Source organism: Cotesia glomerata, linkage group LG8 (assembly GCF_020080835.1).
Source record: "Cotesia glomerata isolate CgM1 linkage group LG8, MPM_Cglom_v2.3, whole genome shotgun sequence".
NCBI classification, from domain to species: Eukaryota; Metazoa; Arthropoda; class Insecta; order Hymenoptera; family Braconidae; genus Cotesia; species Cotesia glomerata.
Genome location: NC_058165.1, coordinates 4,234,800 through 4,261,868, shown reverse-complemented (window position 1 = coordinate 4,261,868; position 27,069 = coordinate 4,234,800). Strand labels below are relative to the sequence as shown.

Sequence of the window (27,069 nt, the reverse complement as noted above, 5' to 3'; positions counted from 1 at the left end):
TAACAAACAAATTTGTTCCAAAAAATTAATTTTAAAAAATTGCATTTATAGTTATTCAAGTTTTTTGCAAATAAAAATTTTTTTTTATTTTTTTGTAATAATTTTTTCAAAAAAAAAATTGTAAAAATTTACCGATATCAGCTAATTTAATATTTCTTGTCATCCCTCAATTGGACAACACTGTCCAGATCCTGTACTGAGCAATACTTGGATGCCGAAGAGATGTCACCCCCGCACTTCTTCTTTTACGAAGTAAAAATATTCAGGACATAGTAATATTCGAAAAATAATGAAACTATCGAGGATAGAAGTATACTTTTACTCTCTATACACTACAGTTAATCGACGTTTTTGATGTTTTAATTTTTTTTTTTTTTTATTTATTAAATTGGAACAAAAAAATATTTTTTAAAAATTGCACTTACAGTTTTTCAAGTTTTTTACAAATCAAATTTTTTTTTATTTTTTTGCAATAATTTTTTCAATAAAATAAAATTCTCAAAATTCTTAGATGACGGGTAACTTAATTTTCATAAAAAAATAGAAAAACTGAGAGACATTTTATAATTTTTATAATTGTTTTCATAAATAAATTATAGCAAGAAAAGTTTATAAGAAAAAATCAATCTTTAGAAGTTCTAAAAAATAATTTTCTAGACTTATGACATTAATTTAAGCAAGTCAGCAGTCACTTGACCATTTTTTTATTTTATTTAACAATCAAATTTATTTTTAAAAAATTGCATTTTTAATTTTTTTATAAAAATTTTTAATCAAATCGATTAATTTCTTATCATGAAATACTTAGTTAATTTTTTTCACTATAATAATTTAAAATGATAGAGTTAGAATCTAAAATTTTTATTATATCGAATTATTTCTTATCGTTAAATACTCTGCATAAACTTCTGTCGCCTGTTATGAATTAAAATTATTCAGTTAAGATTAAAAATTTTTAATCATGTATAAACATTTTAAATCATGAAACATGCAGTAATTTTCTGTAATCTGAAATTATTTAAAATGATTAAGTAAGGATTAAAAATTTTTAATCATGCCGAATTGATTAGATATAAGAATAATAGAATAACTAAGAAGTAAGATTAAACGTGAAGAAGATAAAATTCATGGATAATCACAGTTGAAGAGTTAATTAAATCAAGTACTATTTATTCAGTGATAAATTTAACTATAAAAGAGGATTTAAGATGTGTGAGCAATCATTGGTTCTTCAACAAAACAAGCATCATGTTTTTCAAATTAGTGATTGCTTTGATGGTTTTTTTTCTTTCAAATAGTAAGTAACCATTCAGTAATTTTATTCTTTTAATTGACTTTCGTTAGTATATACTGCAAAAAAAAATTAGGAAAACGGTTGACCCTAAAGGCCATCCCTGCAACTTCCCGCTAATTCCATATCTAAGCGCTCAAAATTGCACTTATTAGGTTTTTGAGCTCTTCGAGCTCAAAAGTCTGATAGAAGTTTGATAAAACACTAATTTTTGAATTTTCAAACCGCAATAAGTTTTTAATGAATGAACCGATTTTCACGAAGTTTCATTCGACGTCGTTTTTTAAGCTTCAAAAAAAAATCTTCACTTTTGAATTGAACTTGGTTCGGAGTGATTTCGAAAAAACACTTTTTTCGGTTTTCTTTTGTCAACGATAACTCACACTGTAAAAAATTTTACGTCATTGCGTCAAAAAATTTTGGGTTAAAAATTTTTATGTTAAACATTTAACACTTTTTTGTATTGATTTAACACTTTTTGGTGTTGATTTAACACTTTTTGGTGTTGACTTAACACATTAAATAAACCTCTCATAACTTTTGAACGGCTTGACCGATTTCATCGCGGTTGGTGCCATTAGAAAGGGCTTAATCAACCTTAGATTTCGACTATAATTTGGACCGATTTAAACCAGTAGATTTTGAGAAATCTCAAAAAAACTTCAAAAAAAAATTTTTCCAAATGTGATTTTTTTTGGAATAACTTTCAAACGGCTTCACTGATCGATTCTAAAAACTAATCAGCTCTTAACATCAAAAAACCACGTCGATTGCCACCAGCCCGGTCGAAATCGGTTAATTCGTTCGTGAGTTATCATTAACGAAAAAAATCGAAAAAATCATTTTTTCGGAATTACTTCGAAATTACTTGTTAAATCAATTAAAACTTAATGGTTCTTAATGAGGCTTTAAAAACTGCGTTGAATGCCACCAACCACGTAAAAATCGGTTCATCCATTCAAAAGTTATTGCGGTTTAAAAATTCGAAAAATAGTGTTTCATTCAACTTCTAGCAGATTTTTGAGCTCGGAGAGCTCAAAATGATACGAAAATTATATTTTTGAGCTCGAACAGCTCAAAAACGTAATAAATGCGGTTTTGTTGCGGAAAGTTGCAGGGATGGCCTTTATAGAGTCAACCGTTTTCCTAATTTTTTTTAACTTCCCGCTAAGAAAATTGCAAATTTTCAAAAATCGGGAAGTTATTAGTTTTACCCCGTTTTTTGAAAATCGAGTTTTCATCAGATCTCGACGTTTTGAGGTCCTAGGAAGCTTCCCTGACTATTTCCGTGAGGGTGTCACTATGTCTGTATTTATGTGTGCGCGCGCGTGTGTGTGTGTGTGTATGTAAACCTCTTATAACTTTTGAACGGTTAAACCGAATTTATCGCGGTCGGTGCCATTCGAAAGGGTTTCTCCAAGCTTAGATTTCCTGAACATTTAAACCGATTCGGACTGATAGATTTTGAAAAATTTGGAGAAATCTCAAATAAAATAGGAAAAAAATTTTTTTCAGAAGTGGTTTTTTTGGAATAACTTTTAAACGGCTTCACCGATCAATTCCAAAAACTAATCAGCTCTCAACCTCAAAAAACCACGTTGATCGTTGCCAATCCGGTCAAAATCGGTTGATTCGTTCGAGATATATCGTTAACGAAAGAAAACCGAAAAAAGTGTTTTTTCGGAGTTGCTCCGAAATTTCTAGTTTGACCAATTTAAACTTAGAAATTCTTTATGAGGCTTAAAAAACTGCGTAGAATGCCGCTAACCGCGTAAAAATCTGTTCACTTATTCAAAAGTTGTTGCGGTTTGAAAATTCAAAAAATAGTGTTCTATGAAACTTCTATCAGACTTTTGAGCTCAAAGAGCTCAAAAGCATAGAAAAGGTATTTTTTTGAGCTCGGAAAACTCAAAACAACACACAGATTGTATTTTTGAGCTCGAAGAGCTCAAAAAAACGGCCATGTATTAACGGAATCAGCGGGAAGTTGCAGGGATGGCCTTTAGGATCAATCGTTTTCCTAATTTTTCTTTATAATATTTTTCCATAAAAATAAATTTTCAGTATCGTCGATTCGAGCTTATTCAACAAAAAATTCAATCAGTATAGATGAAGATCAAACTTCCCAATTGAAAGAAACACCTTGGCTTGTTAGCATCCGAATCAATGGCGTTCATTATTGCAGTGGAGCGATAGTTAGTAATAGTTGGGTTGTCACATCATCCCAATGTATTTTTAATATCCAAGAAATGATACCAATGGTTACAATACAAACTTGTGACCTGAATATTTATATAGTGACTGAGACTTCTTTACACAGTCTGCACAGCTTAATGAATAGTACGTGGCCAAAATTGGGAATCGCAATGATTAGAATATTTGGCACTTTTAGTTCTGACGGACCTTGTTACGTAGAACATTTATCAGTAAGTCGTTATTGGCAGACACCGTCATCTGAGAAAGAGTTTTCTATTGCTAGTTGGGAACAAAATGTTGTTGGAAATAAAATTACATTCGATTCAAAAACCAGCCGTTGGTCACCACAGAAAACTCAAGATTGTTATCAATATTATCCTTTAAATAGTGATCTTTTACATTCAGAAAATATATTTTGCGCGGTTTTAAATGAAAATAATTTAAAAAATTCGTCGTGTATTTTGGGGGATCTTGGCAGCCCAGTAGTTTCATATAGTTATTTAACGGGGATAAAATCACAGAAAATGGATTGTGAGTTATTCCCTCACTCTCGATCGCTTTTTACTAATGTTAAATTGTATGCAGATTGGATTGAAAGTAAAATTAATTCGGATTATTAAACAATAACTTACCACCTCGACTAATTGTTCTTTGTTGACGCAAACTTTTAACTAGAGATTTTGTTAATAATCTATGTGCAAATAAATAAATTTCATTGGTTATATACACTGAGAAAAAGAATTTCTTTTGAAAAAAATTCCCAAGGTGTCTAAAATTGTTTTCTTTTGTCTGTTGGTTTCAGTATCATAGTCCAATTGGCAAGAAATAGCCCAATTTGATGACACTGAAATTAGCAGACACTTGACAATTTTTTATATTTTTCTTTAAAAATAAACTATAGTTTGTAAAATACTTTTTAAAAAATTACATTTATGATTTTTTAGAGCTTTTAAAGATGTAATTTTTTAAACAAATTATTTTTGGTATAATTCATTTGTTAAAAAAATTCTAAAAACTATCAAATGTCTTTCAATTCCTTAACATTAAAATTAGTAGTTACTTGACAATTTTCAATTTTATTTAACAAACAAATTTGTTCTAAAAAATTATTTATAAAAAAATTGCATTTTTAATTTTTTAAAATTTCTACATGTTAATTTTTATTTCTATTTTTTTTGCAGTAATTTATTTCTTTAAAAAATTCTAAACGTTATCAAATAAGTATCTGTTACTTGAATTATTATCGAAAATATGAAAAAATTTTCATAAAAAAATTCTACACACAAAAATAAAAAAAAATAACAAGTGCAAATTTTAAAAAAATTTTTATTTTCTTATAAGTAACTAGAAAATATGTATTCTTATACTTCTGTGACTCCATACGCGCATCCATACGCTCATAAAGATAACATAGATGTTTAATCTAATCATGTATGATTCTACTCCGCACACATACGTAAAACTTCATAGCTTTCGCACGATCTGACTGGACAAAGTATCATATTCAAGCATCATACAAATCAAGGAGTGCTGCTAAAGGTAAAAATAATTTTTTATTTTCTTAATAATTTATTACAATTATCCAAAGATCATACTTAAAAAAAATAGAAAATTAAAAAATAATAAGACAATTTAAATTTGATGACATTGAATAAAATTTTATTAAATAAATAAATAGTTAATATTATTTCAGAATACAATATTATACTATTAATTATTTCACCATAACTACTGGAAAAGGAAGTAAGATTAGACGTGAAGAAGTTTTAATAAAAGTCATTGATAATCAAACAGTAGAAAAGTTGAGTTGATTAATCACCATGTAAGTGATAAATTTAATTATAGAAGAAGATTTAAGGTAGTTGGGTCGTACAAGGCATATTTCAAGAAAATTATGAAATTTTTTCTATTTAAAGATATTCTATACCTCTACGTGTAAAAGATGCAATTTCGAAAATTAATTACTCCAAAATAGTGCGGGGAATTGATCGGAAATTTTGGTGGTGAATTAGGCCTAGTAATATTAGCCTATTAATATAGCGTGCCAAATGCCAAAAGGGCGTATAATTTTTTTTTGGTGCCAATCGTTTTGTAAAAATGTTCTAAGCTTAAAAATGAAAAAAAATTTTCCAAAGCCAAAAGGGCGTATGTTTCGAGTTATGCGCCCTTTTGGCTTTAGAACACTAAAAATTTAGTGATCTAAAACCAAAAGGGCGTATAATTTTTAACTGCCTGCTTATAAAATTAAAAAATTTTCTAAAATTCGGATTATATGGGTTTTACCCCATCTTTTGAAAATAGAGTTTTCATCAGATCTATATTCAGCTATACTCAGCTCAAAAAATTTTTTAACGATTAGTTAATAATTTTTTACTTATAATAAGGTGTTTTTCATTCTATATATACATATTATGGATTTTAACTACAATTTTACGTAACGAAAAAGAAGGAAATTTTTAAAAAAATATGAAAATTTTAGTACGCGAAAAAATTTTTAATTCGTATGCTTTTTTAATCACTGGACTGTCCAAAATGATGAAAATTTAAATTTACTACTATCGAAAATGTTGACTTTTTCAAAATTTTTTTTTTCACAAACTTTCTCCAGACAATTTTGAAGACTGTTGTTCAAAATTATGAAAAATCCTGATTTTTTTTTATGCATCCTTTTGGCTTTATAACGATAATTTCCTAAAGCCAAAAGGACGTATATCTTAAGATACGCCCTTTTGGCGTTAGTACGTCAAAAATTTTTTTTCTGCAGATCTTTACGTTTCGAGCGATTCTAATGGTAAAGAATGGTAAGAAAAAATTTTTTTATACGCCCTTTTGGCATGGAACCCTATCTAACTGCTGTAATACGCCCTTTTGGTATTAGGCACGCGATATATTTATCCTTCGAATCATAATGCAGCAGCCCAACAATCCCCGAATTAAGGTGATTAGATGGCAGCCAAAAAAGAAGACACCCACACTGATAGAAGGATTTGTTTATAGTTAAAAATATTTGTTAATTTTTAACAAATCATTTATTAGAGACCACTTTTTAGTCCTTAACAAATATTTCTTAGTATTTAAAAAGATTTATTAATATTTAATAAATGAATATCTGATTTATTAAATACAAACAAATCATTTTAAATACTAAGAAATATTTGTTTGATACTAAAAAATGGTCTCTAATAAATGATTTGTTAACTATTAACAAATATTTTTTTAATACAAATAAATCCTTCTATCAGTGCAGTGCAGTAAATTTGTTATTCATAATTGCTTCAAAGAGGCTATGTTAAATTCCTCGAATTTTAGCCAACAAGTGCCATAAAAGTTCGTTTGTAGAGTCTTTAATGTAATGTAATTTAATTTAACCTGAAATAATCCAAAAATTTCCAAATTTTTAAGCTAGTAAAAAGTGATATTATCGATAACATAAAATGAAGTACATGTATTTAAGTAAATGTAGTGCTAGAACAGAGCTTTAAGTACTTACTAAGATGCAGAATTAATTTAAGATACTGTGATGAAAAAATTGTAAAAAGCAGTTCTTACTGTTGTACAATGCTAAATAAATATCTTATCTATATTTATTAGGGTGGCGCAAAAAAACCGACTATTTTTTTTTTTTTTAGTCTCGAGTGAAAAAATGTTAGTTTTTGATGTTTTGAGAGCTCTCTCCAAAGGACAGCTTAAAAAAAATTTTTTAAGATGTCGCTCCAAATTTTTTTAAATTTCAAAAATCATCAAAACTCGAATTTTTTTTTTTTATTTTTTTTCTCGTTACGGTATAATTTTTTAGACTAAAAAAAAATAAGTTTCTGAAAATTTCAGTTCAAAATTTGAATTTTGAAAGGTCGCTCATAATTTTTTTTCAATTTATTAGTGCATTAGTTTAGATGTTTTCGAGCGACCTTTTATTATTCAAATTAAAATTCCATGCATTTTTTTTTTTTATTTAGTACAATAATCGATAAAAATACATCATGAGATGAACTAAAAATCAAGCACAACATAGAAAATATAATTTTTTTTTTAATTTAATAATTTTATTTAATCAACTGCCAGGCGTGGGTTCGAATCCCAAGCTGGTCTTAGAAACCAGCTTGGTTGAGATTTGACCTTGCCGCGTAGGTTAAGATTTTTTCAAATCAAAAAGACCCCAACGTACCACTCCCAACACTTAAAGCCGGCGATATGACTAATTAAAGAAAAAAAAAAAAAATTATGAGCAACCTTTCAAAATTTAAATTTTGAACTGAAACTTTCAGAAACTTATTTTTTTTTGGTCTATAAAATTATACCGTAATGAGAAAAAAAATTAAAAAAAAAAAAAATTCAACTTTTGACGATTTTTGAAATTTTAAAAAATTTGGAGTGACTTCTTAAAATTTTTTTTTTAAGCTGTCCTTTGGTGAGGGCTCTGAAAACATCAAAAACTAACATTTTTTCACTCGAGACTTAAAAAAAAAAAATAGTCGGTTTTTTTGCGCCACCCTAATATTTATCCTTCGATAAAAAAAAATTCATAATTTTCTTGAAATATGCTTTGCATGACCCAACTGCCTTAAGATGCGTCAACACTCATATATAAGTTCTTCAGCAGAACCAGCATCATGTTTTTCAAATTAGTCATTGCGTTGATGGTTTTTTTTCTTTCAAATAGTAAGTAACCATTCACTAATTTTTTTCTTTTGATTGACTATCATTAGTTTACTATAAAAAAAAATTAGCAAGAAAGTTACGGTGAGAAAAAATTTTATTTCTTCAGCTAAGAAATAAAATTCTTTAAAATTTTAAACAAATTAATTTCTTACTGCTTATAACATTATTTATTTTATTTATTTATTTATTGTAATTTAAATGCCAAGGCATAAAGCCAAATATCAAGAAATAAAATACATAGAATTTTGTTTTACATAAGTAATAAAATAAAGATTAGAAGTATTTGCTTATTTACATTACTCATTGTTTTAAAAATAATTTTTTTTCTTTGTAATATTTTTTCGTAAAAATAAATTTTCAGTATCGTCGATTCGAGCTGATTCAACACAAGATTCAATCAATATAGATGAAGATCAAAATTCCCGATTGAATGAAACGCCTTGGCTTGTTAGTATCAGAATCAATGGTGTTCATTATTGCAGTGGAGCGATAGTTAGTAATAGTTGGGTTATCACATCATCCCAATGTATTTTTAATATCCAAGAAATGATACCAATGGTTACAATACAAACTTGTGACCTGAATCTTTATACACTGACTGAGACTTCTGTACACAGTCTGCCCAACTTAATGAATAGTGTGTGGCCAAAATCAGGAATTGCAATGATAAAAATATTTGGCACTTTTCGTTCTGACAGATCTTGTTCCATAAAACATTTACAAATAGGTGGTTCGTATGCAATATCATCTGGTGAAGAATTTTCTATTGCTAGTTGGGAACAAAATGTTGTTGGAAATAAAATTAGGTCAAATTCAAAAACTAGCCGTTGGTTATCACTGAAACCTCAAGATTGTCTTCAATATTATTCTTTAAATAGTGATCTTGTAAATTCACAAAATATATTTTGCGCTATTTTAAATAATAATAATTTGAAAAATTCGTCGTGTATTTTGGGGGATCTTGGCAGTCCAATAATTGAAGATAATTTTTCCGATTATATAATCGGGATAAAATCACAGAAAATGGATTGTAAGCTATTCCCTCACTCTCGATCGCTTTTTACTAACGTTCAATCGTATGAAAATTGGATTTTCAGTCAAATTAATACAGAATAATCTATAAAAATAAATAATAGTTTAAAAAAACTAAAAACACGCTTTTTATGTAAAACCAAACTAAAAAATAGAAAATAAATTTAAATTAAGAATAGTGTTAAAAATTTCAATAAATATAAATTAATAATAGTGTAAATAAAAAAAATGTATTTTATTTTAAAAAAAGCGTGAGGTGCATGGTGTCAATAGTTATAAATATTTTATTGACAGATATGAGTAGAGTGATTATCATTTTGATAATATCTTAAAAAGCACCCCACGCTTTTTTTAAAATAAAATACATTTTTTTATTTACACTATTATTAATTTATATTTATTGAAATTTTTAACACTATTCTTAATTTAAATTTATTTTCTATTTTTTAGTTTGGTTTTCTATAAAAAGCGTGTTTTTAATTTTTTTAAACTATTATTTATTTTTTACTTTTTAGTTTGGTTTATTTATAAAAGCGTGATTTTTTAGTTTTTTTAAACTATTATTTGTTGATTATCAAAAATATTCAGGCGCGCAAATTACCCACGGAGAGTTACATACTGACATACTGACATACTGACATACAAGTGAAGCTAATAAAAAATAATTATTTATAAATATTATAAATACGGGGAATCAGAGTTCGATTTCGGAGAGCGAGCCTGAGAAACGGCTACCAGAACCAAGGAAGGCCGCAGGCGCGCAGATTACCCACGGAGAGTTACTGACATACTGACAAACTGACATACAAACTGACAAACAAACTGACATACAAGTGAAGCTAATATAAAGCGTGTAATAAACAATAACTTAACACCTCGACTAATCGTTCTTTGCTAACGAAACTTTTAACTAGAGATTTTGTTAATAATCTACGTGCATATAAATAAATTTCATTACTTATAATCACTGAGAGAAAGAATTTCTTTTGAAAAAATTCACAAGTTGTCTAAAATTGTTTTTTTCTTCTGTTGGTTTCAATATCATAGCCTAATTGGCGAGAAATAGTCCAATTTAATGACACTGAAATTAACAGACATTTGACAATCTTTTAATTTTTCTTTGAAAATAAACTAGGTCTATAAAATAATTTTTAAAAACGAAGTAATAATTATCAGGATGTAGTAATATTCGAGAAAATAATAAAACTCAAATAAAAGGTCTTGATGAGAGTAACATCGGGATGAGCTTATATCTTAAAAATTTCAATAGTTCACAAGATACAAGGTCATTTCTTAATTATGTATCTAGAGATGGGGCATTTTCAAATGCAGCCTTAAAACTTATTAATTTTTTGTAAAGCAGGAAGCTGAAAAAAATATAGTTAAAATAAAACAACAGTAGTTTCTTATAAATTAACACACAATTTATTTAATTCAATTCTTAATTACTAACTCCATGAATACAAGACACTCTGATTTTATAAATAAAAGTAATAATGTTACAATAAGTTATCGGTAGTAACCCAATATTTACAATAATATGGTTTAATACTAAGGTAATCATTTATTTACTATTTCGTATTATTTACTACAAATACAATTATTTGGTTTTGTTTACAAAAGTAAATATATTATAAATAAAAAGCCTGAATAAAATTTTTAAAGTCTTGATGATTAAAATATTCAACTATCATTATTACCAATTCATGTAGTAAAGGGATAGCTTTATGGAGATTTTTTAATTTTTTTAATGCTTCCAACTGCTCAAGTCTTCTTGAAAATTTTTCTATTCTAATCGAAATTTGTTTCCGGAAGAAAAAATAATCAGCTTCCAAAGATTCCATAGAATAAGAAGGAAAATTACACTGATAGAAGGATTTCTTAGTATTTAAAAAGATTTCTTTGTATTTAAGAAATTATTTCTTAAACATCATTTCTTAGTATTTAAAAAATATTTCTTAAATACAAAGAAATATTTCTTAAATATTAAGAAATATAACTACTAAGAAATATTTCTTAAATACAAAGAAATATTTCTTAAATACTAAGAAATATTTTTTAAATGCTAAGAAATGATGTTTAAGAAATGATTTCTTTAATACAAAGGTATTACCCTCGCGACTTCCGTCGTCAAAAGTTTATGCTAGAGTGTATGGTACACATACTGGATGGTCATTATTGACAAGCTTAAAACTTTTTGCTGTTTATGTACTTATTTCAGCCAATCACGAACGAGAAACTGATCGTTTGAAAAGTCTGGCAACACTGCGTGAGCGTTGAGACATTTTATAGTGGTTATACTGTAGTGTTGTGGACTAACTGTAGACTAACCTCTGTTTTGACACATGCGTTTATTTATTTATTTACATACATTTATTCAGAAATATAATTACAATGTCTGAAAAATTGACTTATAAAGGACGATTCATAAAAAAAGTTCTTGAAAAACGACAGAAATCTCTAACAAATATGAAAATAACTATGCAAATAACAAATAGAAAAAAAATAATTGATAATAATGTTTTGTTTTTTCAGAAAAATCAGTAACTAATTTTTTTATGTTGATGTATTAACTGATTTTTAATTTTAGTATTTTTTTTATTTTTTCATGTGGCTATTATTTTTATAACTTATGAAAGATTAATAAATATTATTATATTAAAATTGATAACTTTTTGAATTTTTATAAATATAGAAAAATACTTATTTTCATAAAATAATCATTGTTATTTTTTTTAAATAAATAAAATTAATAACTATAATATTAGACCTAACGTAAATTAAACTTTTCAAATTTGTCAGCGCATGCGCATCTCATACTTCTTTCGCGGCTCACAAAACTTGCCCTGTTGCCACAGCTTTATTAACGTATCCCCTCCTCGGTTAAAGTCTGGTAAATTTTTCATTACTTATTAATAAATATCTCTGAAACTGTGTGGTAATTATCAATGAATTTTTTTTTTTTAAATTGTTTAGTTGTTAGTTAACATTACTCTAGTTTTTTAAAAAGATCCTAAGAAAAGTTTCTAAGATATAAAAATGTTTGTAGGTAAACTTTTCGATATCCCGTATACCGTAATGTATAAGAGCGTTCAAAACTCAAACTTTGAAATTAAATATCTCGGAAACTAGATGGTCAAAAATTCTCAAATTGCGCCAATCGATACAGAATTATATAAATATCAACCTGCCAAAGTTTAAAAAAAATCCTAAGAAAACGACTCTGGCGAAGGTAATACCTTAAATGCTAAGAAATCTTTCTATCAGTGTAGGGTTATTAAAAAATTCCTTAGAGAAAGAAGGCATACTAGGGTTCGGGAAGGTATTCTCGAACGCGTCTATTAAGGATTTATTTTTCACTATCAAACGTAACTGTTTATCATCAAAACATGACATTATGTTAGGTCATAATGTGATACTTTTATCATCATACTTAAGCACTTTTGTTTTTAACTCTCCTTGAATAATATTTTGTTCGTAGGTGTGTGCTAGCTCCCTGAAATATATGTCTTCAGCAATTAAATTGTCCATCAATATTTTTTAATCTTCAGGAACGAATAAACCAAACGTACGTCTGTAAATAAGGTCTTTTAGAATCAATTTGATTCTTGTCCTTTTTTTATCAATACTGAATTCTGTCCGTGGAATTTTAAGTGGACGTAATATGTAATGCAAAGCCGTTGATTGTGAAGTATTGTCATGATATGGCAACAATTTATCCAGTGTAAGTGGAAAATGAATGCGAGCCGCTAAATTGATTAATAGAGTATTTGGATCATCATTTATGGTTGCGTTAACGTCAGCACCGGCATCAAGTAAATCGCGAATCAAAATAGCGCTATTCAAATCATCCAACAATTCGCGGCCATTATCAAAGTATCGATCATTTTCTAAATTTTTTGGATGTAATCTATAGTGGGTAGCAGAATAACCATCACTGTCACGGGCGTTTATCCATTCCTGATCTTGTACTTTTTCTATAAGTAAAGATGCGCGTCCGTTCTCCTGACTTTCAATGACATACATCAACAGTGTTTTATTTTTTAGACTCTTAACTTTATAATTTGCTTTGCCTTTGATCAATGATATCACAAGCGAATAATGATGACCATATAGGATTGAAAAAGTTAATAAAGGCATCTTATCCCCAAATCGTTGCGCCACCTGTCACTTTTAATGTATTTTGTAAAAAGTTTTTGTCCTATTTCAGCATCAACGTTGGCACCAGCTCAATAAAATCTTTATAAGCATCTCACATTTGAATAAACACGCACAGTGAATAGGTTCCCAGTCAGCATCCAAGTCAGAAAGATTTCAGTATGAAGTCTTTTGAAAAACTTCTTATAGAAGTCCTAATGTGACGTCTTAAGGAGCTCTTTTTTACGAGGTCAGAACTAAGAGCTCTTAATGAACTCATAAGTTTGGAGTCAATTTTCTGACATCTAACTGAGTCCCTTTTTTGGACTTCTTTTTGAGTTGCGTATAATGAGCTTATAGACATTATAAACAAAAACACAAATTTCTTTTTAATATAAAGCTGTCAAAATCTTATTCATTTTTCATTTATTACTTTCCTGATTGAGAAATTAAATTGAAAATGATTAAAAATAATTCGAATTAAATGATTTAAAACAATTTGAATAGATTAATTTATAGATATACACTTGGCATAGGTTAACTCATTTCTCTTAATCCAGGTTAATTAAATTTTTCAAAAATTTTAAATTATATTATGAAGTAATAGGCAATAATGTTAAAATCTGGTTCGTAATCAAACTAATTTAGATAAAATAATAAAATTGGATTCTAATCTGAAAAAATTATGTGAACTTTCTACATTTAAGGAGTACTTTGCATGCATCAATTTTAAACATTTTATTCGAATTTAACGATATCTTATAACTATATACTTATTAATTATTGTTGAATTTTTAATATTCATTAATTTATCTATTAGATTTTATATTGTGAAAAGTAAACAAAATTTATATAGACTATTTAAAAAAATATTACAGGTAGACTTTTGAATATTTTTTAGTATATAAATATTCGTAAAAGTTACTTTTTCTCTATCGATACACAGTATCAAATAGAATAAATAATATAGACAATGATCGCAACATTTCATCACTACATGAACTTAGCTTATAAGAATCATTATTCTTACATCTCATTAGATGTGTAACGACGTATCGTTTGAACAGCGTAGGGGGTTAGGTATCGATCTAGCACGCGCGCGACTCGGGTTCGAATCTTAGTTACGGCAATTGCGATTTTCACTTTCTCTCTTTAAACCGACAATATATTAGGTCTAACTAAAATAATAAACATTCGAAATCAGCATCGGTGCTTCATGAAACTTTGAATTATTTTTTTCATAATTTACTTTTATTATTATTATTATTGTTATTATTAATATTATTTTTGTTGTGTTCTTATTATTGTTATCATTATAATAGCGTATAGAGATAAAAAATCATTCATTTGTGCGAGTTCAGAAAAAGAGCTCTTTAAGAGCTCGTTTTGATGAGTTCTTAGTCTACAATAAGCGGCGCATTCGACCTCTTCAGAAGGTCTTAAAGACGTCTTTTAGACGTAGACTCTGACGTCCAAATCAGAAATCTGAGCTCATTCGGAATAACTTAATACGTCATTTTGCTATCTGGATTAAGATCCATCGTCAGCAACAGCATTTAAATTTGCATGGTAGTTTTGAACTAATATTTCTACCAATTCTCTATCGCTATCCATACAAGCTATATGCAATGCTGTGTATCCAGCAAAAGGTCCAGTTGTTTCTATAGGTTCATTTTTAATTATTTTATCTTCAAGAAATGAGCTAATACGTCCGATTAGATGATTTGAAATAGCTTCATACACTGCTAAGCTATAGTTATAAATTGCAGCATGCATATATTATGTTCATCTACTTCCAGCCCCTTCTTATGCCCCGTTATCTTTAAGACCGTTCTATAATTCATTCTTTACAATTACTATTTTTTTTAATTATTGTAATAACTAAAGAGTGAGAGTCATTATTTACTATATAGTAACCAATAAAAATCACTTTATTCAATAATGAATTATAAATTTTTGATTTTTTACAATTTTTACAATTTTAGTTTAAAATTGTACTTCAAGTTTTTATCAAACGAAATTTTATTTTTTTATAATAATTTTTTCAATAAAAAAAAATTCTCAACGGTTGAGGTTTTACCTCATCCATTATTTATTTACAATAAAATAAATTAATGACAAAAAAAAATTTGTTTTTTATTTTATCTAGTATAAATAAATCACTTAAACTTTTTGTCAAACTATTTTTTATTAATTTTTTTGATTAAAATTATCGAATGAATATTAAAAGTACTATTGCATTTAAATAATGAATTAAATTAAATTTACAAATGATATTTAAATTGATCCCGCGTTAATATACTCTCTCACATTACTCACGAGATGGCAGCGTTATCAGTCTAAAGATTAGAATTTTATTTTGCCGGGTCATAAAAAACTCTGTGCCATCGGGATCCTAGGTAATCAGGATTCTAGTCTGTGATGCACCTAGTGCATCCAACAGGTGACGCTACCTGTTATTAGAGCGCTATCTATTATGAGAGCGTGAATTCAAACGAAATATTCAAATTAGTAAATATTAAATGATTAAAATCAGTTAAATTTTATATTCGAAGTAAATATTCAAATCATTTATTTCATGCTTTTACTCTTACCAGTTGTAATAAACATCTTTTGGTTAACTCTGTTTTATTTACAAAAGAAAATAAAATAAAATAAGGGAAAAACATATTTCGGTACAAAACCCGTGCAAAAAAAAATTTGTTTCATTATGAATTTCATTGTGAATTTGATAATGAAATTCAGATTTTGAAACAAATATGAGTTTGATAATGAATTAGCTATAAAAATCCTCTAATTTTCTATTGCAGCTGAATCTAACAGCTAACCAACAGCTGAAATCTAATAATTTAATGGGTTATTTTTAAAAACTTACTTGTCAGTTTAAACAAGTGATAAGTACATTATAAAAATCGTATATTTCCAGCTTTGAAGAAGATTCAAAATTTTTGAATCTAAAGAAATTAAGACAACGAAGAGGAGTAATTCATGATGAATTTGATGATAATAAATCTATTTAAAAAAAAATTATTTGTGACTCTTATGTAAGCGTTAACAAGATTTAAAATTTATTTTTAAAAATATATATCTATTGTTTACAGTTCGTTGTTTGTGCTATTACAAAAAAAAATTTATTTATTGAATAATTTAAAAAGAAATAAACTAAAAATATATTTCATTTTGTATTATTAAATTAAGTTTATTTATTTATTTATTTATTTATGATAATTATTTATGATTTATAATAAACTTATTATGAATCAAGTATTAAGGTAAGATCAAATTAATATAAAATTTATAACCTTTTTATGATAAATTTATTATGAATCAAGTATTAATTTTATATGGTTCCATGATTTTTGTTGATTACTGTTAAATTAGTAATACATTTCCTCTAAGTTAAATAAAATAGTTTTTTTTTTTTTTTTTGAAATTTCGGGGGTAAAAACAAAAAATACAATTATAAAATAAAACATATTTATCTTATAATTAATTCAATATGACTCTCGTACTAAATTGATAATCATTATCATCAAATTCATCATGAATTACTCCTCTTCGTTGTCTTAATTTCTTTAGATTCAACAATTTTGAATCTTTTTCAAAGCTGGAAATATACGATTTTTATAATGTACTTATCACTTGTTTAAAGTGAAAAGTAAGTTTTTAAAAATAACCCATTAAATTATTAGATTTCAGCTGTTGGTTAGCTGTTACACTGATAGAAGGATTTATTTGTATTAAAAAAATATTTGTTAATAGTTAACAAATCATTTATTAGAGACCATTTTTTAGTATCAAACAAATATTTCTTAGTATTTAAAATGATTTGTTTGTATTTAATAAATCAGATATTCATTTATTAAATATTAATAAATCTTTTTAAATACTAAGAAATATTTGTTAAGGACTAAAAAGTGGTCTCTAATAAATGATTTGTTAAATATTAACAAATATTTTTAACTATAAACAAATCCTTCTATCAGTGTAGATTCAGCTGCAATAGAAAATTAGAAGATTTTTATAGCTAATTCATTATCAAACTCATATTTGTTTCAAAATCTTAATTTCATTATCAAATTCACAATGAAATTCATAACGAAACAAATTTTTTTTTGCACGGGAAGGACATTGTAACCGAATTTTCAGAACCCATAAAAGGTACTTGAGTAATTCAAGGACTATTTCTCGCCACATGGAATTTAAAACCCTATGAGGAAAAGTCGTAAAAGACACGTGTGAAACTCAATAAACCCTTGTTCTAAAAGTAACAAAGAATAATAAAAAACCATATATAACTAAACAAAAATAATATTGTTAAATAACATTTACTGTTAAAATCTAACTTTATATAATATTGTAGTCAAGCAAAATTAAGTTAAAATAGTTAATAATTATAATCTTGTATTTAATTTATAATTAATAATTATTATTTAATTAATTTACTATTAATTTATTATTGAATCATTATTTAATTATTATTTAATTTATAATTAAACGATAATGTCTATTCTTTTATACATGATAATAATTAAATTGACTTATAATTTTATTAGAAAATCCGATTGTAAAATAATAGAAATAATATTTAATTCAAGTTATTAATTAGTCAAACTCAAACATTAATCCAACATATTATAAACAATATAATATATATATTTTCATGTTATAGTTTATTATAATTTTTATTGTAATTTAATTTCAAGTTAATTATAAGTTAATTTTTATTATAAATATATTTTAAAAAGGGTCTGTTAAATTAATAAAAATAGTTGAATAAACATAATGACTGTATTGCTAAAAGTGTATATTAGTGAAGTCTAACTTTCAGGCCGATAGGCTGAAATAAATATATATAGATATAGAGAAAATACATGTTAGTATATAAGGATCATTTATATGTAGTAGAAAATGTGTGTGCTTATGTATTCCTTAGAGTGGATGTATGTATGGAAGTTATGGTGGGAGAAGAACGGAGTTTGAAGCTCTTCGGAAAAACTATGTAACGAAACTTCTCACCGAGAGTTTAGATTGCTAAGATCACGTCATTGTAAACCTCAATTTTATATTTTGAAGCTTTTTAATATTTTGTCAACTTGAATAATAAATTGAAACCAATTAAATAATTTTGATCAAAATTAAATAATGTCTAAATAGAACTCTTTTATTTAAAATGATTCCTTTCCCGCGCTGAAACCGAGTATTTTAATACTCCCGGGCGAAAGAACTACAGTAAGTAAAGTTTTCAATAAATAAAAATAACATCCACTAGATGGAAGCATAACAATTTTTACATAAACTGTAGTTTCAAGGGGATAGTTTGCTATAAAAAATGCAACCAACGCGAGATTTAATTAAGTTGGTACCAATTGTAAATTTTTATTATAATTACAAAAAATACTAAAATCCGAACAAAAACAGTTTCACTGTAAAAAAATCGCGCCAAGTCCACGTTCATAAGACTATTAAGAAAAAAAAATTTGTTTTTTTCTTTACAAAAATAAAAAAATTAAAAAATCCAAGTAACCGATATGATTGTTTATGATTTTCGGAAATTAAAAAAAATTTTGTTATAAATTTAAAAATTAAGAAAAAAATTTTGGAACATACTGGTGTCCCGTACAAAAAAAAATTTGGTTCATGATGAATTTCTGGATGAACTTCAGATTGTGAAACAAATATGAATTTCATAATGAATTTGAAATAAATCGTATATGAAACTTAATTTTTTTAATCTGTAAAAAAATATTCGCAGTCAATTGGAATTTTTAGTTTTATTTATACTGACTCAATATTTACGATTTTTGAACTTATATTTGAATAAATTTTTTGAAGTAAAAGTAGACAATATGCAAAATTAAATTTCGACCATGAAATTCAGCTGGAATTTACCCTGTAATTTATGATGAATTTCGGAATATTATTTTGCATATTGTGTTCTTTTACTCCAAAAAATTTATCCAAATAGAAGTTATAGAATCATAAATTTTGTCAGTATAAATAAAACTAATAATTCCAATGTAATTGACTCCGAATATTTTTTTATATATTAGAAAAATTAAATTGTACATATGATTTCTTTCAAATTCATCATGAAATTCAGCTGGAATTCGCCCTGAAATTCGTGATGAATTTCGAAATATTATTTTTCATATTGTGTTCTTCCTCTTCAAAAAATTAATCTAAATAGAAGTTATAGAATCGTAAATGTTGAGTCAGTATAAATAAAACTAAAAATTTCAATATAATTGACTGCGAATATTTTTTTTCAGATTAAAAAAATTAAGTTTCATAGACGATTTGTTTCAAATTCATCATGAAATTCAGCTGGAATTTACGATGAAATTCATTATGAAATTCATCATGAACTTCATCTGAAATTCAAGATGAAATTTATCATGAAATTCATATTTGTTTCACAATCTGAAGTTCATCCGGAAATTCATCATGAACCAAAATTTTTTTTGTACGGTGCGTCATTGTGTATTTAAATTTTTTTAAATTTTGCAACCGCGCACACTAAATACGTTCCAAACTTTTTTTTAAATTTTTAAATTTGTAACAAAATTTTTTTTAATTTCCGAAAATCATAAACAATCATATCGGTTACTTGGATTTTTTAATTTTTTTATTTTATATATTTTTGTAAAGAAAAAAACAAATTTTTTTTTCTTAATAGTCTTATGAACGCGGACTTGGCGCGATTTTTTTACAGTGAAACTGTTTTTGTTCGGATAAAATATATTACAATAGCCCCCTGTAGTTCAAACGTACCGTGGCGCTGAAGTTATGCACAGAGCGAATTCCTATACCGTTCGGACTCCTTATATCTATACTTCGTGTGAAAAATACTCAAATATATAAGTACGTGTTGTGAAAGTTATGAACGTTGGTGAACGTTTTTATAACCTACAATTTTTAACTTAGATACATAAATCACTATATAAATATAATTTATATAATAAAATAAACAAACCATGGCAGCCGGGCCTATCGCTGAAAGAAATCAAGGTGATTTAATCAATTTATAAATTTTTTATTAGCATAATTAATAAATAATTTAACGAATTAATTTTATTTTATAGATGCTACGATATACGTCGGCGGTCTTGATGACAAAGTTACAGAATCTCTTATGTGGGAATTATTTGTTCAATCAGGACCCGTAGGTAAGTTTAGAAAAGAAAAATAATATATTAATTTTTTTTTTAATTAAAATAAAGTCCTATAAGTTACTTTTTTTTTTTTTTTTTATTAGTAAATGTTCACATGCCGAAAGACCGGGTCACTCAAATGCATCAAGGTTATGGTTTTGTTGAGTTCATGGGAGAAGAGGATGCCGACTACGCGATTAAAATCATGAACATGATTAAATTGTACGGAAAGCCCATAAGAGTTAACAAAGCAAGTGCACATCAGAAAAATCTTGACGTCGGGGCTAATATATTCATTGGTAATCTTGATCCAGAAGTCGATGAAAAATTGTTGTATGATACTTTCAGTGCTTTTGGAGTCATTCTTCAGACACCTAAGGTAATTATTTTTTTGCTGAATATTTAATATTAAAATTAGCTTCCACTACCCATTTTTTTTTACTTTATTTAACAAGCAAATTTATTCTGAAAAATAAATTTTAAAAAATTGCATTTTTAATTGATTTAAATTTCTACGTCAATTTTTTTTTGCCATAATTTATTTATTGAAAAAATGATCGAAAATCTGCTAAATTAATTTTAATCTAAATATATATATATATTTATATATATAATATATATAGCATATATATATATATATATATATATATATATATATATATATATATATATATCTATATATATATATATCTATATATATCTATATATATATCTATATCTATATATATATATATATATATATATATATATATATATGTATATATATATGTATATATATATATATATATATATATATATATGTATATATATATATATATATATATATATATATATATATATATATATATATATATATATATATATATATATATATATATATAAATGTACTTTTAAAATTAATTAGTAAACATTTAAAAAATTAATAGTTTAAGCTTGAAAAATTAAAATTTGTAATAATTAATTAGGCATAAATAATTAGCAAAACTGAAGTTTTATAAAATACGTGGAGAAACTTTTAAAAATTAATATTTTTTTAACAAATTGTTGTACAGAAAATTTAAAAACAAAATTCTACGGGTAGAAATTCTGAAAAATTATGAATATAATTTTTTTTCAAATTAGTACAATTTTTTTTTTTTTTTTTTTTTTTTCAAGTAATATCGAAAAATTATCAAATGTCTTTTAATTTTTATTATTTTTGAAATTTTTTTTTTCTATAAGATTAATCTTAGGAATAATGAATACAAAAAAATAATAAAAACTTAAATATTGATGATACAGAATTTAGCAGCCATCTAAAAATTTTTTAGATTTTTATAACAATTAAATTATAATGAAAAAATTAAAAAAAAAAAATTCCACAAGAAAAAATTAAAAAAAAAAATTTTTTTTTAGCAATAATTGATCTGTTATAAAAATTTTTAAAAATATTAGCTATCTGCTAATTTCAGTATCATAAATATTGAAGGAATAAAACGGAGTTATTCTAAAGAATTGATTATTTTTATTATTTTTACGTCCAAATTACGTGTTTCAAAAGCAGATATAAATTTTTCACAATAATAATGATAATTTTTCGGTGCCCGAAAAAAAGTTTTACTAAGTAAAAAAATATAACATCTTTGCTTAATCTTAATTAAAATAAAAATTTTTAATTGTTAGATATATTCACCCGAGGATGGTATGAGTGTTCATACCGACAATAATGTGGTGAAAATAGTTAATAAATAAAAATAAAAATTTAATGAAAACTAAAAAATTTAGTCTACCGTCAATTTGGATCGGGAAAGTTGGCTTTGAATTACTGAACTCTTCAATTAGTGAAATCACCGATCTTCGGAATAAATAGAAATAATGATGATAATAATATTTACTACCAGTAAAAAAAAAAAAAACAGATACATAGAATAATAAATAAAAAACAATAAATGTACGCATTAATATCTGTCCTATAGAGATGTTTTACATCTGTACATACATGTAAAAAAGAAAAATGTAAAAATTACATTATAAATAGTAATAAGCGTCGCTTTGAATAAAAAACTAGAAAAATTGCAGTTTCAAATAACATTTTTGTAAATTCAAACTTTGAATGTTAATTTTCAGAGCTTTTAATGTAATATTTACATTTTAAAATGTAATTCTTACAAAATCTGTAATAATTACAATCTGAAACTGTAATTTTTCCAGTTTTCTACATGGAGCGTAACGTTATACAATGTAATTTTTCCCTTTTTCTTCTTTCCTCGTAGGACTGGAACAGTATTATAAATCCAAGAAAGCGTATAAGTCAATTTCAAACAGAGAATATAATTGATGTTTATTCGAAGATCATAAATGGTTTGACATTATATATTAATTTGTATTATCCATTTTTTTAAATTAATTTTTAATTGACTTTTTGCTACCATTAAAATTTTTAAGGTCATATGGTAGTTTGTTGTAGTACTTGATAGCAATCTAATCAGAGCTTTTACTAGATACAATTATAAACTTAAGGAAGTCCTTTCGCTCCAGTTGAGACATAACAACTGTAGTAGTAAATTTTCAATAAATTAAAATACAAAACCCATAAAAATTCCTAAAATTAAAAAATAAATAGTATATGAGGCATTAATCGTTGAAATTTTGAAAATTAAAAAAAAAAATAGTTAAATACAAAAATTAATTTGACTGTTGTAAATCAGCTGTTAGTAACCTGTCCGTGATTTGGCAACGCTTTATTTCGGTTGTTTAGATTTTTATTTGCACAATATAACCTTAACCGTGTTTAACTTTTTGCAGTCAGTGTAAATAAATAAATTAATTAAAAATGTTTAGTCACAAAACCATAACATTCTAATATCTCATGGCAGGAATGCTAGTATTTTTTAATTATTGTTTTATTTTTCAATTATAAATTATGAAAATTTGTTAACAATAAATTAACTAATAAGTATGCATGAAAAACATAAGCGCGTTAAAGTTTAGTTTGAATTTATTGAATGGTCTGAAGCTCGCGCGCTACGCAACGTTGCCAAATCTTTTGACTTTATTTTATAGTAGGTAACTTGAGAATTTTTTGTGATTTTTAAATATTAATTTCTCAATAAATATCTCGGTAACTGATATATTTTATTGCAAAAAAAGAAACCTGAATATTTCGAAAATCTGATTTTTAGTTTTTTTTTACTTCATCTAATCCATGACTGATAGTATAATTCGAGAAATACTGCAAACGTCTGATTTTCTCGTAAGACTCTGAACAAATACTAACATTTAAAAATTTTATTTTTTCAAAAATTTGTCCGGTAAAGTATAATTTAAACCTCACTATAAGATAAATAAGGACCTTAACTATTAGAAAAAAATTAAATTTACTCATAATCTAATATTTTTAACTTCCCGCTACGAAAATCGAAGATTTTCAAAAATCGGGAAGTTATTGTTTTCACCCCGTTTTGCAAAAACCGAGTTTTCATCAGATCTCGACGTTTGAAGGTCACAGGAAGCTTCCCTGACTATCCCCGCGAGGTTGTCATGGCGTCTGTATGTGTGTGTGTGTGTGTGTGTGTGTGTGTGTGTGTGTGTGTGAAAGTATGTGAACCGCTTATAACTTTTGAACGGCTTGACCGATTTCATCGTGGTTGGTGCCATTCGAAAGGGCTTCACCAAACTTAGATTTTGAAAACTATTTGGACCGATTCAGATCAATAGATTTTTAGAAATCTTCAAAAAACTGAAAAAAAAAATTTTTTCAAATGTGGTTTTTTTGGAATAACTTTTAAACGGCTTAATAGTTCAATTCCAAAAACTAATCAGCTCTTAACCTCAAAAAACCACGTCGATCGCCACCAGTCCGGTCAAAATCGGTTGATTCGTTCGAGAGATATCGTGAACGAAAGAAAACCGAAAAAAGTGTTATTTCGGAATAACACCAAAATTCCTAGCGCGAAGTTTTGAGATTCTTTCGAAATTTAAGATTCTTTGTGAGGCTTGAAAAACTGCGTCGAATGCTTCCAACCGCGTAAAAATCGGTTTATTCATTCAAAAGTTATTGCGGTTTAAAAATTCAAAAAATAGTGTCACCAAATCCCTATCAGACTTTTGAGCTCGAAGAGCTCAAAAGCATAGGAAAGCAATCTCTTTGAGCTTGGAGAGCTCAAAATAACCCATAAATTGTATTTTTGAGCTCGAAGAGCTCAAAAACGCCATTGGTGCAATTTTAAGCGCCTAAGTATGGAATTAGCGGGAAGTTGCAGGGATGGCCTTCAGCGTCAACCGTTTTCCTAATTTTTTATTTTACATTGGCGGCGAAAGGACCACCTTTTAAGTAAATTAATTAAAATCTTTATTCTTCACCAGATAATGAGAGATCCTGAGACTGGAAATTCAAAAGGATTTGCATTTATAAACTTCGCCTCCTTCGATGCCTCAGACGCCAGCATAGAAGCAATGAACGGTCAATATCTATGCAACCGCCCAATATCAGTGTCATACGCGTTCAAACGCGATGCCAAGGGTGAGCGCCACGGAAGTGCAGCGGAGCGATTGCTAGCAGCCCAAAACCCGTTGAGTCAAGCAGACCGTCCTCATCAACTCTTCGCAGACGCTCCACCGATAGCACCGATGCCTATGGGCGGCCAACATCATCACCCACCACACCATGTGATGCACCACGGAATGGTAGTTCCACCACCGCCTCCACCTGTGACACCACTGACAGCGATGGGTCATCATCCTCCAGCACCTCCACCAGTCCCCGCTCCGCCAGGTGGTGGATTTAATCCAGCTAATATTCCAGCGCCTCCTTTGCCACCAATGGGAATGTCCGCTCATCCTCCACTCCCACCTGGAATGCCGCCTCCACTGCCTCCAATGCCGATCCCAACATCTCAAGGCCAAGGACACAGAATGATTGCGCCTCCACCGCCCCCACCGCCGCCGTCTCACTGGCCACCTCATCAAGGTCAATTCGGTCAAGCGCCTGGTATGCCCTCCAATGTCGCCGTTAATCAATTCGGACAATTTCAACCTCCTCCACCTAGACCTCCACCTCCTACTTGGCGGCATCCTCCTCCTCCTGTGTCACAAAATGCTCCGATGCCTAATGTGCAACCTCCGCAATTTCGGCCACCTTTTCCTCCTCGTGGTCCTCCACCACCACCTCCTCCTCATGATCAACAGTACTAAATATTTATTTTTATTTATTTTATTTACATTAAAACTTGAAGTCAATTCAATTTTTGTATCCATTTTTAGAAAAGTTTGACTCTAATAAATATTTCATTCTATAAATTTGAAATAAAAAAATTATTATATAGTCATTAGAAATAAAAAGTTTGGAAAATCCAAAAGTAGGGGAAGAGGGGGTCAATTGAACCAAAAAAAGTTTAGCAATTTTTTATTATTTGAATTAAAACTAAATGATAATTTTTAACTTCCCGCTAAGAAAATCGAAGATTTTCAAAATTCGGGAAGTTATTGGTTTCACCCCGTGTTGCGAAAATTGAGTATTCATCAGATCTCGACGTTTTAAGGTCACAGGAAGCTTTCCTGACTATTCCCGCGATGGTGAAAATCACGTCGATCGCTACCAAGAACATGAAAATTGGTTGATTGGTTCGTGAGTTATCGTTGTCGAAAAAATTCGGAAAAAGTGAATTTTTAAAATTTCTCTAAAATTTTCGGTTCGATCAGTTTGTGTTCAAAAGTATATAATAGATTTCAAAAAAGTGCGTGGAATACTGCTAACCACGTGAAAATCGATTCATTCATTTAGAAATTATTGCAGTTTGAAAATTCAAAAAATACTGTTTTATTAAACTCCTATCAGCCTTTTGTGCTCAAAAGCTATTTCTTTGAGCTCGGAGAGCTCAAAATAACACACAAATTGTCTTTTTGAGCTCGAAGAGCTCAGAAACGCCATTGGTGCAATTTTAAGCGCCTAAGTATGGAATTAGCGGGAAGTTTCAGAGATGGCCTTTAGGGTCAACCGTTTTCCAGATTTTTTTTTCTTGGAATGGTACTTTATTAAGTCTACGATCATTGTCAATACATAAATTAGTCAATAAACAATGTGAATTTTTAAAAATTAGTTATTTATCCAAACGCGTCGGGAGCAATTGAACCAATAATATTTAACACTTAAACCCTAACTTTTAATAAATAATATATTAATTGTTACTTGCCAATATTACTATTGCAGATTTTTAATGCACAGATATTATATTAAATAAATTAAAAATCAATTTAAAAATAATTTTCAGTATAAATTTAGTTCATCAAATTGTTAGGTATCATTTGAGTACCCACATCAATTTTTCATATATTTTATATATTGTATACATACGTATACATGAAAAATATATCAAAATGCATGTGGGTACTCAAATAAAAGCTCTTGGTGAGAGTAACATCAGGATGAGCTTATATCTTAAAAAATGTCAATAGTTTAGGAATGATCTTGTATCTTGTGAATTATTAACATTTTTAAAGATATAAGCTCACCCCGACATTAACGGGATCGAGACCTTTCATTTGAGTACGCATATCAATTTTTCATATATTTATATATATGTACATATAAAAAATATATCAAAATACATGTGGGCACTCAAA

At 27.4% G+C, this 27,069-nt stretch overlaps 1 protein-coding gene and 1 long non-coding RNA gene across 2 annotated transcripts; both read left to right on the top strand.

Annotated features, from left to right (window-relative positions):
- Positions 1–4,922: 4,922 nt before the first annotated feature.
- Positions 4,923–8,969, top strand: LOC123270351. Its single transcript, XR_006510579.1, has 3 exons — positions 4,923–5,026; positions 5,181–5,309; positions 8,508–8,969. It is a non-coding gene; the product is annotated as an uncharacterized LOC123270351 (long non-coding RNA).
- An 11,219-nt stretch (positions 8,970–20,188) lies between these two features.
- LOC123270640 (splicing factor 3B subunit 4) lies at positions 20,189–25,709 on the top strand. The gene is made up of 4 exons (XM_044736771.1): positions 20,189–20,326; positions 20,401–20,484; positions 20,574–20,848; positions 24,814–25,709. The coding sequence occupies exons 1-4, from the start codon at positions 20,293–20,295 to the stop codon at positions 25,639–25,641; spliced, it is 1,221 nt and encodes a 406-aa protein (XP_044592706.1). The 5' UTR covers positions 20,189–20,292; the 3' UTR covers positions 25,642–25,709.
- Positions 25,710–27,069: the final 1,360 nt, after the last annotated feature.